The following is a 14,279-nucleotide window of genomic DNA, read 5'->3' as shown; positions in this document are numbered from 1 at the left end:
CCGGGTTTTAAAAAAAAATACAACATCTCCGTGAACATGGTCGGGAATCTGTTTGACGGGCGTCATGCCGGTGGGTGAAGACGCAACTCTACGGCGATGGGCATGCCAGCAAGCGGTGTGCAGACTTGCTTTGCATCCCTTCTCCGTCAACGAGGCGGCCGGCTGACGGAGGTCCGGTCATTATTGTAGGCTCGGCGAGCCGTCGGCAGTGCGCGAAGGAAGAGGCACGGTGCGTGATTCGTCGATGGCCAAACATCAGAGCATGGCCCTGTTTGCAGCTTTTTCGACGCTTGCAGTGGGAGGGAGAGAAAGGCGGGCGGGGGGTTGGAGAGCGGAGAGGGCCAGCTAGGGCTCTGAACGGCGCATACTGTCGATAATTTTCTAGCATGTACGTAGGAGGTAGATGTGTATTTATACTTGCCCTTCAGCGAACTCTAGCGACGTTGTCCGGAACGGCATATCCTCCGTGCTGCGGATACTTGTACTTGCCTCGCCTGTACGTACCCTGGCCTGAGGCCTAAGGAAGGTCGTCGGATCGATTCGTGCGTTACATAATACCATTAATCAAGTATTGTACGGAGTCGAGAATACAGCGAGCGAACGACCTCATCGACAATGCTTCCACCCCCCCCCCCGTCCCATTACCTCCGCATCGTCCTCTGGTCTGCCATCCCGTCGTGCCGGTCGTCAGGCCCTGTGCATCCATAAATAAATCTACAGGCGTCATTCTGGTCTTGCACCGGCCAACTGCAAGGCTGTCTTCATCTTCTCCATCATCTTCTCCATCATCGTCATATTCTCCATAACCTTCATTGTCATCATCTTCTCCATCACCTTCATCTTCTTCTCATCCGTCGGTCGACTTCATCGTTCGGCATTGCATCCGCCATGGCGGTACTCGCGGTGCGTTGTGAACCATATGACCTCTGTTCATGGTGCATGATGCCCGCCAACAAGCTAACAGGTTGTCCTTCCCTCGCCCCGTTAGGCCGTCGGACAGATATGCGCAACGGCGTCGATCAAGGCCAACCTGGATCAGTGCGTGAAGCTGGTGGCCAAGGCGGCCGTCGGCGGGGCCAAGGTAGGTGCTGTCCGCCCTGCCGCATGGTTCGATGAGGGGAGGGCAACGGAGCGGAGCGGAGAGGTGTCGTGAGCACCAAGCAAGGCTCGTGATGCCTCGTCCGTCCGTTCGGCCACGGATCGAGCCGTTCCCGGGAGACGAGATATGACTGGTGGCAAGTCGGTCGCTTACGTGGTGGCTGCGTCGGGCCAGGTCCTATTCTTGCCCGAGGCGTCGGACTTTATCGCCCCCAACGCGCAGGCATCGCTCGGCCTCGCCTCGCCGCAGTCGACATCGCCCTTCGTCCTCGGCCTGCGGGCGGCGGCGGAGACGCACTCGATCGCCGTGCACGTCGGCATTCACCACGCCGCCGGCGGCCCCGGCGAGGAGGGACGAAAGCTGCTCAACCGGGCGCTGTACATCAACGCGGCGGGCGGCATCGAGGAGGCGGCCACGTACGACAAGCTTCACGTCTTCGACTACGGCTCTCTCAAGGAGAGCAGGACGGTGCAGCCGGGCGCGAGGCTGACGGCGCCGTTTGACACGCCCGTCGGCCGCATCGGGAGCCTCATATGCTTCGACCTTCGTTTCCCCGAGACGGCCGTCGCGCTCGCCCAGCCAGCCCGGTCGAGCCCGTGGTCCGACCGCCCGGCCCAGATCCTGACGTACCCGAGCGCCTTCACCGTGCGCACGGGCGCCGCCCACTGGGAGACGCTGCTGCGGGCGCGCGCCATCGAGACGGAGAGCTGGGTCGTGGCGGCGGCCCAGGTCGGCCGGCACAACGACCGGCGGGCGAGCTACGGCCGGAGCATCGTCGTCGACCCCTGGGGCGAGGTGAGGCTGCGGCTCAAGAGCGTCACGGGTCCGGACGGCGAGGCCGAGGAGGGCGCCGTCGGCGAGCTTGGCTTTGTCGAGATGGACATGGAGATGACGGATCGCGTGCGGGCGCAGATGCCGCTGCGGAGGCGAAGGTGAGCATCGCACCCACCCTCGGCAGCCCCCCCCCTCCCAGGGCCGGGGCCTCTTGTTGACGAAAATGACGACAGAGACGTCTACGCCGAATGCGGGAGCGTGCACGAGTAGGTAGGAAGGCATCAGGGTCCCGGTGCCGCACCCCCGAATTGCGCGACGCGGCCGTTGGCCGTCCGATCAGCTGGCTCTCGTCCCCCCACGGACGAGTGAGCGCCCTTCGGATGGGATGGGCCTCAGCTGCCGGGCCAAGCGGAAACGAAGCCGGCGGGAGGGGTCTGGGCCACCTTGGCGAGTAACGCAGGCCACGCCACGAGGGAGGGAGGCAGCAGGCAAGTCGCCTCGTCGCCCCGCGCCGGCGCCCGCCGTCAGGGTCCGTCGCCATGGTCGGCGTGCGTGTCGGCTGGCTCCATCGGCCACGAGCATGGCCGCTGCTGGCTGGCTGGCTTTCTGGCGCGGATGGCAGACGACCGGAATGCATGAATCACCATGCCTTGTGCGCTGGCAACATTGCACAGATCTACCTACCACCACTCCGTGCCGATGGTCGCCATCAACCGTCTCTATCTGCCGTCCGTTGCCGTGCCGCTGCTGGTATTGCGTCCATTTGCTTCCTCGTAGCACCTTGTCGGCGACGTCGTTGCCCTCGATGCATCTGTGGCCTTGGGAGGACGACGTCGTGTGCTCGACGGCCCTTGCATGTGTGCGGCAAGTTTGCATGTACCTACCGTAGACAAGCACTGCTATGGGCATCACGTGCTTGGCTGTACATGCGCAGCACCGCTTGCTGCACGGAGGGCTGTGCACGCACGTAGGTGTATGTATTATTATTACATTTACCCCATCTTTGTGCGCCCAACACGGAGCTTCCTGCAGGGCCTTGATCGCGGAATCCATCCTTCATGTCCCTGGCCGGATCCCAAACGGTCATAGCTTACCGATGGCCAGTCCCAACAAGACGCACGACGCCCCACGACATTGGGCCCCTCGCCCCTTTTTTTGTTCCGTTCCTGCGATGGCCTGTCCGGTTTTCCTTCTGTCATCCCGCGTCCCGACGGTACGGTCGGTTCCAGGGCGGCCAGAGCCAGGCGGTCCGGGGAAGCTTGCCCTGCATTAGCGCGCCGAAGGGTGCGACGAAGCCGGTTAGTCGGCCAGCCAGCCACCTGCCACGGTCCACTTGACAAAAGTGACGATTCAGTCTTGGTAGCGCTACTCCTACAAGTTGAATCGACATTTTTGCCACCCCACTGTTGGTACCTGCTAGGCACCTGCTGGCCCATCCACCGCCGGCGCCGCTAATACCCCTCTGCCCCGAACGGCTTCGAGCGACGGCTGAAACGGCGCCTACGGGGACATCCATCGGGCCCTGGGCCCAGCGACGGCGCATCCCGTGCACGCCGCGATTTATCGGGCATCTAGCGCTAGCCCTTGCTGCCTGCGCCCTGCCTGCGGCGGATGCACCGCGCGCGCGACCGTACCAGCACCGTACTGCAAGTACAGTACCTGTGCAAGCTACCTACCCTACGGTCCCGTGCGGCACGGGCGCGCAGGCACACATGACGAAAAGCATCGGCACCCGAACGTGGACGAGTCGCCCACCACGGCATCGCCCCACGGAAGAGACCTGTTTCACTCGCATGTTGGTGGGATGCGGTTTGGTGGCTGCGGTATGGGTTTGCCCACGTCCCGCCGCGCCGTGCGGTTGCAACCTCCGCCGCAGCCGAAACGGCATCTGCATCCCCCAGAAGCAAGTCGCCGCCGCACCTGGCGTCGTCGGGCCCGCGCGTCACGTCGCGCCGTCGCGGCACGGCTGAGGGACGGACCATGCGGTGCGGCGCGTCTCGTCTCGACTCCCCCATCCCACCTCCAAGACGAGAACGCCTCCCCGCTCGCCCCCCTTGGCGAGACGACGAAGCGGAGCAAGGGCGGTTCGATGGGGTGTTTGTTACCGTGCAGAGGAATACTGCAGAGGCACGGGCGTGGGTGGATGACGGATCGACCCCCCAGCTGACTTGAACAAATCAGCTTGCCACGTCCACCACCCAACCTGAGGCTTACGTAAGTGCTGTACGTGTACTCTGTGCCAAAGGTGTTCTGTAGGCTGTACTGTAGTGGTAAAGTGCTCAGCGCTTACTCCGTAGTAATACTGCACAGCACTTACTGTAGGTACGGACTATTACTCCGTCCGTATACTTGACAGCATTGTACTTGAGTAGTACTCACTCCAATACAAGCCAGTACCTACAACGACTCCGTCAGCCTTGGTTGCCTGCCCGGCACAGCCGACCTCCCACATCACACCATAGCTTGGCACCTAGACAGAGACACAGCACGTAATAATCAAGCATTTGGAGTGCATATGAAACTCCGCATGTCAATCACGAATGCAAGTACTCGGTGCATTCAACGATACATGCACGGTAATACCATGTACTGTACGTATTCGTATTCGTAACCGGCACAAACGACATGTACCTGTGCCGAGTGCAAGCAAGTACATGCAAGTACAACCACGGAGTACTCCCTCCATGGAAAGCCATCGGCCGCAACGTCGCCACCAACCGGCCAGGAATGGAGGCCAGCGCGCCAAGGCCAACGGCATGTGCGAGTTCGCACCCATCCATGCAAGTCCGGGTACTCGACCGTGCGGGTTGGCTCCTGTCCAGGGACGTGTACTTACATGTACGTGCGACAGGATGCCAGACGTCTAGCCGGCTGCCTGCCTCCGCATGGAGACCCAAGGCATGCAAGGCACCAGACGGCACTCGCCGCGCCTGATCTGTCCATGGCAGGGCACGCACAGCCTCTCGTCGTCGTCTCGTCGTCGGCTCGTCGTCGTCCTCGCACGCCGGCAAGGGGCACGAGCTCAATCCTCCGGGTACACGCGAGACGGACGAATGGAAGATGCAGATGCCTGGCGACAAGTGCGAGTCATTGAGAATCGTGTGATCCGATAGTAGTTGTGGCCCTCATATACCTGTACTGCAGGTATACTTGTAAGTACGGAGTACATGTACAGTACTTGCATGGACGGAGGGGCACGGAGCACAGTACTTGCGGAGAGTTTATGGGTGTTGCGTGCATACTGTGCTTGTATGTACTGTAGTTGTGCATACTGTGCTTGTACTGTAGTTGTACTTGCAAGTGATACCGCCTGGATATTACAGAGGCTTACAAGTATGGATGGAGCACATGTACTCCGTACTTGCTCCCTACTCGCATCAACCTGGTATTATTACCGAGTATGTACGGAGTACTCCGTTCGTAAATACACCTACAACCAATGCATTCATTAAGCTACTATTAGCTAGGTACCTACCTACGGTGGTAGCATCAAGTACTCCGTACTCTGTACTTGTACCTGGATTGGACACCCTCACGCCTCCGCCACACCCGCTCCGCCGAGCTGCTCACGGCCGTCTCGTCGACACTGTCAGACAATATACACGAGACTGACAAGCTCGCCCATCGGTTTCTGGACTCGGCCGACGCGCCAATGGCGACGACCCTTCCTGAAACATGCCCAACGCCATGAGCAGAACATTGACGGCAACATCTTCAGCCACCACCGCGCGTTCGGGTTATCCATTGGCAACGCATCGCACGTCAAGTACCAGACGAGTCCTGGCTTCCCTGCCGCACCAGCCTCGTCCCATGGCCATGGCACCTTAATACCTGTCACCATGGGTGGACCCCGTGAATGCCCTCCATGTTCCATACCGCATACGCCGTTATTCACGGAGAGGAAAGGAGGGGGGCAAGGCCAAATGGGGTAGCGTCGTCCATCCGACTCGTCGAGCCCTGCCCTTTGCCTCTCGAGCCCTGGTCGTTCCAGCTTTCCCCTCACCTCCTCCCATCTGCATCGTCGGCGACTCGACAACGAGCAGCAGGCATGCCCACCGATGAAGCAGAAGCAGGCGTGTGCACTCGTCGTCCGGCCAGGGGAGCGAGAAATAAAAAGAGCCAAAGCAAAGGAGCCAAACGAGACAGGCAGCTGCACATGAACCAAGGCGGCAAGGAAATGGCAGGCAGGTCCGAACCTCGAGCTTCTATTTCGCAAATCGATTTTTTTCCCTAACACGATTCCCAATCCTGTCCATCCCATGCCAGATCTCCACGGCAGATTGAAATGTGCGTTGCCGGTTCCTGTCTCATCCCTCGTCGCAACCCCCTCATCGTTGGGGGAGTTCGATCCCAGACATGTCGCAAAATGGCCGGATCTGCATTCCGCCGAAGTGGGTCCGGGCCCCCTCTGGGCGCAGTCGGCGAGATGCGTCGAGGTGCGACAACATGAAATATGACGAGGAACACGGCCAATGTACTTAGCCAAAAGAAAATAACACCAGCAACGAAAAAAAAAGAAGTTTCCGTGAAAAATGCCGTCTATGGTTTGAACGCCGTGCCCCTTCCCCCTTTTTTCGGAAGGCGATTTTTTTCCCCAATTGGTAGTCGTGTTGCCAGATGAACAAAGGTAAAAAAAAAAGTCTGCCCGACTCTCCTTTGTCCTGGCGTTCCTGCTCCTCATGAGCAAGTGGTGGCACCGAGCCGTCGTTGTATGATGTTGATAGGAAAATCGTATTAAAATGGTCGTATCCAGAAGCCTCATGCAGAATTGGTACAGTCGGATGGCCTTCGAGGCCGGTGAAAGGTGTAACGCGGAAAGGCACAGCCAGGGCCTGCGGTATTCGAAAAGTCAAGTGCACCGACGTGACCGACGCATCAGCGTGGACGAGTTATCGCGGTCGAGGGCGCGGCGGCGGCTTGGCAACGCCCGTGGTATCGTAGGCGCCGCGACCCATGTTGTCGAGACTCGACTCTCGGTGTATCATCGTCGATCTTCGTATCTTGTGCAGGTGGCGAGGCGTATGCTGTCAAGGCGCGCGGCATGTCAGTCGAGCGATTCCATTCACGAGACGTCCACGGGCGTCGAAGCCCTGGTTTTTATAGCAATAACAGCGACGGCTCTGGAGCCTCGGCGGCCAGGCGACACGAGGGGGGAGCGTCGGCCGGCGCGGGTCCGGGCATCAGAAAGCGAGAGGCAACGGACGACAAGAAAATAAGCGGCGGCGACTCACAAAATCAGACGTCGTCGTGCGACGGAGAGCACCCAGGCAAGGCTTGCGCCGGAGCAGCGGGCGGGCGGGCGGCGAGGGCGGGCTGGCAACGAGACCGAGGCGACGTGGAAGGGGACCGCCGAGAGCTGCCGAGTCGGCGAATCGTTGCGAGCGTGGCCAATAAATATTGCTGCCTTGTTTCGGGAGCGCAGCTGCGTCGGCAGGCAGGGCGTCGACGAGGCGAGTCGAGTCGGCACCGGCGCGCCGGGACGATGCGTTGCACGAGGATCGATGCTGTCGCAGATTGTGCGTGACGATGGCAGGAGTCCTCGGTTCGGCCCAAGGACCTTGGCAGTCGAGCTGCAGTATGTATGGATGGATGGGCCGTTTGCCGTGCAGGCGTGTGCGACCGTCGTGAAATGCTTGGTTGGGTGTGGATGCGACGTCGTCGATGGATGAGGCGTTCCGGGCTGCGAATCCTTCCCGTCCGTCAGGCACAGACGGGTACCTGCGCCTTCGGTGCGACGACGCTGGCGCTGGGCAGAAGCCGCTTGCTTGGGTTGGCCGCGCGCGAGGAGTGTGTTGGTTGGGTCGAGCGTGGCGCTTCCTGCTGCCGGCGAGTGGGGTCGGTCGGTTGGCAGCGGACTTGCCGGTAGGCTCGAGTGCAGCAGCTATCGTGTCGTACTGTGGGCGCCTTGTTGGTTGCTCGCGAAAGCGGTCCGGTAGGGTCCGCGGGAACGAGGGACGAAGCAGGTAGCTATATCACGAGTGTCGGCGAGGGTGTGGTGGGAAGGGAAAAGAAGTGCGGGCGAGAATCGAGCGGGCCGAGCAGACCAGGGCAGAAGAGGCAGAGAGGAGGAGCGCGTCCCGGGTCGAGGAAGAGGCGTCGAGGCCGATAATGGTTTAAAAAAGTGAATCAAAGGGAGGGGAGGCTACGGGGCCGCGTGGGAGCAGGGCGCTTTTGTATCTTCGTCGCTCGCGGCGCAACTTGAAGGAGGAAAGAACGGACCCAGCGCCACCCAACAACTTGCCCGTCGGCTTCTCTCTTTGGAGGGGGGGGGAAAGAGAGTCAGGACAGACCCAGAAGAGGACGGCAGGAGCCAGCAGGGAGCAGGCAAAAGGTGGAAGGAGCGCTCCGTCGTTCCGTCCGTTTGCTCGTCGTGTTTTTTTTCTTGCTCTGCACCGTGTTGCTTTGCTTTGCTTTGCTTCACCAGGTGGCTAAATTACATGGTAGTATGTTTGCTTTATTTTGATTTGCTTTGCCAGTCCGTGCTTGCTTGAAAACGGGCTCGGCCGCCGGGCTGGGCAGGGCAGCGCGACCTCGACATGTAAGTAAGTACTTGCAGGCATGTACAGTACGCCGTGCAAGTGCCTGCGTCGACGGGGATCGAGGTAGCTGCCGGCATCGATAAAGTACCGGTACCTGCTTTCGCACGACGATGCTTGGCCAGCGTTGGGTACCGGGTACGATCGTCGAGGGATGGGGTGCGAAGGTACCTCGACCCGTTCCCTAGCTGCCGTCGTACTTGTACCGTACTGGTAAGTACCGTAGGTGCTAGTGACGGTAAGTAAGCACTTAAGTACTTGCTTGAGTTCTTGTACTTGTACACACCCCTACTTGCGCGTGTGTACTCGTACGGTAAATACTGTACAAGTTCGTGTGCCAGCAGGGTACCCGAGCGTGAACGAGACGGGTTGGTGACAACAGGCCTGTTGGGAGGAGAAAAATTCATCCATGGCTGGTGGTTGGTGGTGGCCGACCCAGAGAATTGGGAAATTTCTCCTCGCTAGCACCAGCAAGCCCTGCTTGGGGAATGAAGCAAACAAGGGAGGAGGTGCTCCGTATCTGGATCCATTTCCCAACGCCTGGGTCAGTCAGGCCAGCCACGGTGCACCCCGGTCTCGCAATGTGCAACTCTGCTGCCCACCTGTTGCGCTGTACTTGCCATAAAGTGCAGTACCTGCTGCACCCCAACACAAGTACAAGTACAAACTTTCATACCTAGTACGCTGCAGGTACGCAGTAAGTACTACGTACAGGTATGGCCAATTTCTTGCACATGCACATGTATGGAGGAGGAGAGGACTTACTCGTACGGTACAGTACAGTGCAAGTACCTGCACATGTCCGCAGTACAGGCTAGTGAACAAGTCCATGTAGGTGTACGAGCAAGAGTGCTAGTTTAGGTATGGCCCTGGTGCCAAGTACGAACTACCTACAAAGGTACTAAAGGTATTAGGGGGTTGGCTTCCCAACCGACTGGGTTGCTGTAATACATGTAATACGGGGTGCTTGCTTTACTCAAGCACAGTAAGTACTAACTTAGTAGGTAAGTACGGAGTAGGTATACGGGTAATAACCCACCAACGTATGAAAGCATAATCAGCCGTGCTCAACAATCGCGACAGCTACCGTTTTATGGCCGCGCACGTATCAAGTGCAAGGCACCAGGTAGATACTTGTGATGTACGGCGAGTGTGCTCCGTACTATTGCGCCTCCTTGGTGCGCAACGTGCAGGTTCTACCCTCTACCCTGCTGCCATCGGTACAACTTCTTGTCCTGGTATTACCTGCTACGCGCTCCTGTAACTAAAAGTACTTGCATTTAGTTCCGTACTACTCCGTACCTGCAAGTATTACTGGCCGTACAGCAAGTTCAAGCACCAAGTACGGAGCACTGCACACATGCTTGCGAGTACCGTAAATACCATGCACAATAATATACGGGTGTGAGTGCAGTACTCCGTACTCGTTCTCACAGTTTGGAGACGCAAGTATCCTCGTGCTGCGCTGCGCGAGTAAGTCCTAGACTACCTACCTACCTAGTACTCCGCACTAGGTACCATAGGTCCATGCAAGTACTTACGGAGTTGTCATTCTGGGTGAGGTCTTCCCTTTCCATGTAGAAGTGCTGTACTTGCGCGGCGTACTTGCATATTAGGTACCTGTATACATGTACTGTAGGGAGTACTCCGTCTTCGGGCCTGACTTGGACGTACTTTGGTGTGTACTCGGGTGCATTGGGTATTAATTAATTCCTACTTACTACCTACTAGTACTAGAGGTATTCACCACTCCAGCACGAGGAGAATGAGGTTTTGGCATTCGTTGGTGGCGGTGCCCCCTGCGGTAAAGTACTGGCCGTGCACTGTGAGGGCAGTGCTGGGAACTTGAATACTCTCACCAGCATGATGCTGAGCGACTTGCTTCCTTTTCGCCCAACCACTGTTTTCGAGCGCTCGTGCGCGCCGTTGCCGCAACGGATCTGCACCGAGCGCCAAGCTGCGACGGGATCGAGGCCATGTTCGCCATGTTCGAGTACAATTCGGCGACTGTTCCGCCTGTCGCAAGGATCTGCCGCACATGTTGCAGGTACGGGTACGCAACGATCATGGCTGAAATACCTACATGTACAGAGTCCAGATGCGCAGGCATGCAGATGCAGTCACCGAAATGCACTCTGCACTCCTACAGGAACGTTTCCTGGCCGTACTGGCAGGACACGTTCGGACGCATGTGTGTGCTGTACTTGCGCTGTGCATGTACTCGTTCAAGCATGGACACTGCCATAGGTGCTGGTCGTAGGTGTATACTACCTACCTTAGTACCTAGTACCTAGCACCTAGTAGGTAATTACTGTACATCTACAACAGGTACGGAGAACTGTACGGACTGGACTGGCTGCAAGTAATACAAGTAGTACCATGCAAGTACTAGGCACCTAACCCGACAGGGCACCCGACGCAGGGGCGAGTCTGCCCAAGCCGAGTGCTCGGACGGGGGACCAGGGGCCTTTCCGCTACAGGTGCCTGACAGGGGCCGCAGCTCCCCGACGCGCTGGGTCGGGTCGCCGCAGGGAATGACTCCTTGGGCCCCTTGGGCAGATCATCTTTGCTGGTCACGGCTCGTGCCTCGTTGGGGTCCGTTCAGCCGCCAACGAGGGTCCGCATCAGCACCGCATCAGCACAGCATCAGCACCAGCACGATTCCCCGTCACGGTGCCAACGCCAGAACCGGAAGCGGAAGCAGAGCGACGGCCACATGGCTCCCCACGCGCCAGGGTCCAGGCTGAGGCCTGCGCCGGCGCCTGTGGGCTCCCGGCCGCTGTCGAGAGGCGCCCGGAAGATGGCATCCGTCGGTGCTTCGTGCTCCATCCGTCTGGAAGCGAGCAATCGTCATGTGACGGCAGCAAACACGACGACGACGACGACGACAAGGCACACGAGGACCCTCCCGCCTGTTCGCCTGTCGTCTGTTTGCTCGTTCCTCCTGCTGATCGGACGTACCCACATGTACGGAGCACAGCTCCCCCCTTCCCTACCCCTTACTCGTCGTCCTCGTACGGCTTGGAATCATTCTCTTTCCTCCTTCCTCCTTCCTCTTTCCCCCCTTCCCTCTCCCTCGTCCCTCCTCTGCCGTCGACGCTGCCGGGTCTGGGCGCTTCCGCCGGTCGCTCCGATGGCGACGGAAAACGGGCGATCCAGGCCCAAGGCAGCTCCATCCGGGCCCCAGGTTTGGTCCCCCCCCCTCACCCTTGCAAGCGACCATCGTGTCCCGTTTCGGCATGGCAGGTACTTGCACGTACTTACGAGTACGAGCACAAGTACGGAGTGCGGAGTGCGGCACGAGTAATGCCATGGACCCGTGCCGCCTGGGTGAAGCCGCTCCCGCTCCCGCCGCTGCAGCAGCGTGCGTGCAGCTCGGCTTGCGCCACGACGCTCGCTCGCTAGCCTCCTTTGCTGCGTCCTTTGCTCTGCCAGCAGGCTCCGTGCCCGATCACGTCGATTCGATGGCTGCATGGGGGGGGGGCGTACGGAGGAATCGCGCTTGCTCTCGACATGACCGCCAAGGTTCGGTGCTTTGGTGCCGCTCGTTGCGTCGAGCGGTGTTCCCGAGGAGGTGACTCGGCATCCGTCACCTTTGTGAGCAGCTCTCGGCGCCACGGGTAGCATGGGCTCGTTCCATGGCCGTCGTCATCAAAGGCCCTGGGGTCGCGACCAGCGGCGGGTATCCCGTGTGGACGAATCAACGGCCAGGTGCCGGGCAGGGCGGTCCATGCGCGTGACGGTAGAGGCCGAGTTTGTCTGCTTGTTGGAGTATGCAATCTTGTCGGCGAAGTGACGCCGAGCTGAGATGATCACCAGCAACTGGTGACGGGTCAAGATTCGGCGGGCCACCATAACCACTTGGTGTCAATGACTCGATGAATGCTGAGTCATGTATGGATGCCCTCTTGGCCATTAGTGCGGCCCTGACGTTGTACTGTACCTGATTAATTAACACTTGTATTTACAGTACATGCAACTAAGTACTACAATATACTCCGTACCAAGCAGTACAACTATTACTTACAGTACACGCAAGCACGCCAAGTTGGTACAGTCACTGGACAAAGGTGACGATTCAATTTTGGTTGCGCAACCACACAAAGTGAATCGACCCCGTTGCCATCCACCATTATATCGGAACCTATCGGTGCATTGTGCCGGCTCAACATTGCGCTATCTTGGTGTACTTGTGCGTTCTCCAAATTCCCTCCAGTTCGGGGCGTTGGTACAAGTTCCTACTGGTAGTATCATCCATACCGATACCATTTCGTCCTTGCGCATGAGAGCAAGCAGGAGCCAACAACGAACGACTCCACGCCGGCTGTCGCACTTGCCTCCCCGCCCATAGATGCTGAACAATGCGCATTGCAGTTCGTCCCATCATGCTCTTCACCCCAAACGCATCATCTCGCCCCTTTGCTTCGCTACCCTCATGTTTTCTGCGTGTCCCGTGTGTGCTCTGCCGTGTGGACTGTATATTTGCCTGTTCAGGTCCAATCCAGTCTACTTATATATCTACCCACGATGGATGCATTTCCCCCGTCGCCTCCCTCTGGTTGTTTTTGCCTGTGCTGAATATTGGTCAAGGTCAAACGAGGCTCGCCAAACGCAAGCATTCACCAAGCATAACACGATTGAAACGACAAAATGAAACCATCTTTCCTTCTGGTCACCTCTCTTATCGGTGCTCATGCTGCGCCTGGCGGCAACGTCAATGGTAGGAAGAATGCCGAGGCCGAATGAGGCTCTGCTTCGAGCTGTAATAGTATGAATAACGTGGCGATTACAGCAACTATAGCGACTTCTTCTTCACCATCGACCCAACGTCAAAAACGAGATTGGAGTGCTGATGACGAAAGAATATATGAAGCTGGATTGAGGAAAAAGCTGGATTGCGGCCGCGAATCCGACGACATTGTCCTCTGTCGTTTGGTGGAAGACGTTCCCCATACGTTCGATCGCATCGGATTGCGCGTCAAGCTATCCAAGAGAGACGACGCTGGAACGTCGGTGAAAATATACGGCACCTTTCGACCCGAGACGGCCTTTTACCCCAGCAACCCCCATGTCCATCAACTTTTCGACGCGCCTCAGAGCGGTAGCTCCTTTGCGCAGGAGTTTAATTTCTGGGATGAGTTTGGCGAAGAGAAGATGGCAGTAAAAGACTTTTCACAATTCCAGATATTGCAGATGCTCAACGACCAAGTCCATTTAAAGGGCAACTCGTACCTAATCGAGGGTAGGCTATCCATCCTGCCGTGTGTTTGGCGCCGGCGGGCATGTCTGACGTACTGTCCATCTTCTACCTTCTAGGCATCGTTTTGGAGATCCATCACGTTCAGTCGGGCCAAATCTTGAGAAACGAGTTGGAAGCGCCTTGCGACGATTGCACAAGCTGGTTTCCTCCCAAGAACGCACTTCTACGAGAGCACGATGGCAAAGTGTTGAATTCCATCTGGACGGAAAGGTGGGAGTGGCATGAGTGGCTTGTCCGAGTGAACAGTAAGTCGACCGACGGCTGCCATGGAGCCGGCTACCTCGCTCCATCCGTCATTGCACCAGTCGTCGAAAGGGTTGCTAATGCGTATGCTGCCATGGTAGCCACGAGCGAACATAGGTCTGGGCCATGCATGCCTGTACTTGTTTCCTGCCCCCAACCGCCATCCGGAACGCTTATGCTGACACGCTGGGGAATAGGAAACATTCGACCAGGTACGGCCGGTGGCAGCTTTCTTTGCCTTTCATCGCCTCGTCTAATGGTCCATGCAATCTAGGAACAATGTGATCTTGATCCCATCTATCGTGGATACCCGCCGATATTGGAAATGGCCGAGGCGAGCAACGGCATCTTCAGCAACCACATCTAA

General features: G+C 58.1%; 4 protein-coding genes across 4 annotated transcripts; 3 read left to right on the top strand and 1 right to left on the bottom strand.

Annotated features, from left to right (window-relative positions):
• Positions 1-1,225: 1,225 nt before the first annotated feature.
• DCS_07639 (nitrilase) lies at positions 1,226-2,035 on the top strand (the record flags this gene model as incomplete). Its single annotated transcript, XM_040804923.1, has 1 exon — positions 1,226-2,035. One exon carries the CDS (start codon positions 1,226-1,228, stop codon positions 2,033-2,035), a length of 810 nt encoding a protein of 269 aa, XP_040655027.1.
• A 4,727-nt stretch (positions 2,036-6,762) lies between these two features.
• DCS_07638 (uncharacterized protein) lies at positions 6,763-9,240 on the bottom strand (the record flags this gene model as incomplete). Its single annotated transcript, XM_040804922.1, has 5 exons — positions 6,763-6,897; positions 7,105-7,840; positions 8,507-8,638; positions 9,086-9,093; positions 9,175-9,240. 5 exons carry the CDS (start codon positions 9,238-9,240, stop codon positions 6,763-6,765), a joined length of 1,077 nt encoding a protein of 358 aa, XP_040655026.1.
• Positions 9,241-10,537: 1,297 nt separating this feature from the next.
• On the top strand, positions 10,538-11,814 carry DCS_07637 (uncharacterized protein; the record flags this gene model as incomplete). The annotated part of the gene is made up of 2 exons (XM_040804921.1): positions 10,538-10,600; positions 10,969-11,814. 2 exons carry the CDS (start codon positions 10,538-10,540, stop codon positions 11,812-11,814), a joined length of 909 nt encoding a protein of 302 aa, XP_040655025.1.
• A 1,245-nt stretch (positions 11,815-13,059) lies between these two features.
• On the top strand, positions 13,060-14,279 carry DCS_07636 (uncharacterized protein; the record flags this gene model as incomplete). Its single annotated transcript, XM_040804920.1, has 4 exons — positions 13,060-13,129; positions 13,202-13,651; positions 13,726-14,054; positions 14,187-14,279. The coding sequence occupies 4 exons, from the start codon at positions 13,060-13,062 to the stop codon at positions 14,277-14,279; spliced, it is 942 nt and encodes a 313-aa protein (XP_040655024.1).

Source organism: Drechmeria coniospora, chromosome 03 (genome assembly GCF_001625195.1).
Source record: "Drechmeria coniospora strain ARSEF 6962 chromosome 03, whole genome shotgun sequence".
Taxonomy (NCBI): domain Eukaryota; kingdom Fungi; phylum Ascomycota; class Sordariomycetes; order Hypocreales; family Ophiocordycipitaceae; genus Drechmeria; species Drechmeria coniospora.
The sequence above is the reverse complement of the archived record's forward strand: the minus strand, read 5'-3'. Positions and strand labels throughout refer to the sequence as shown.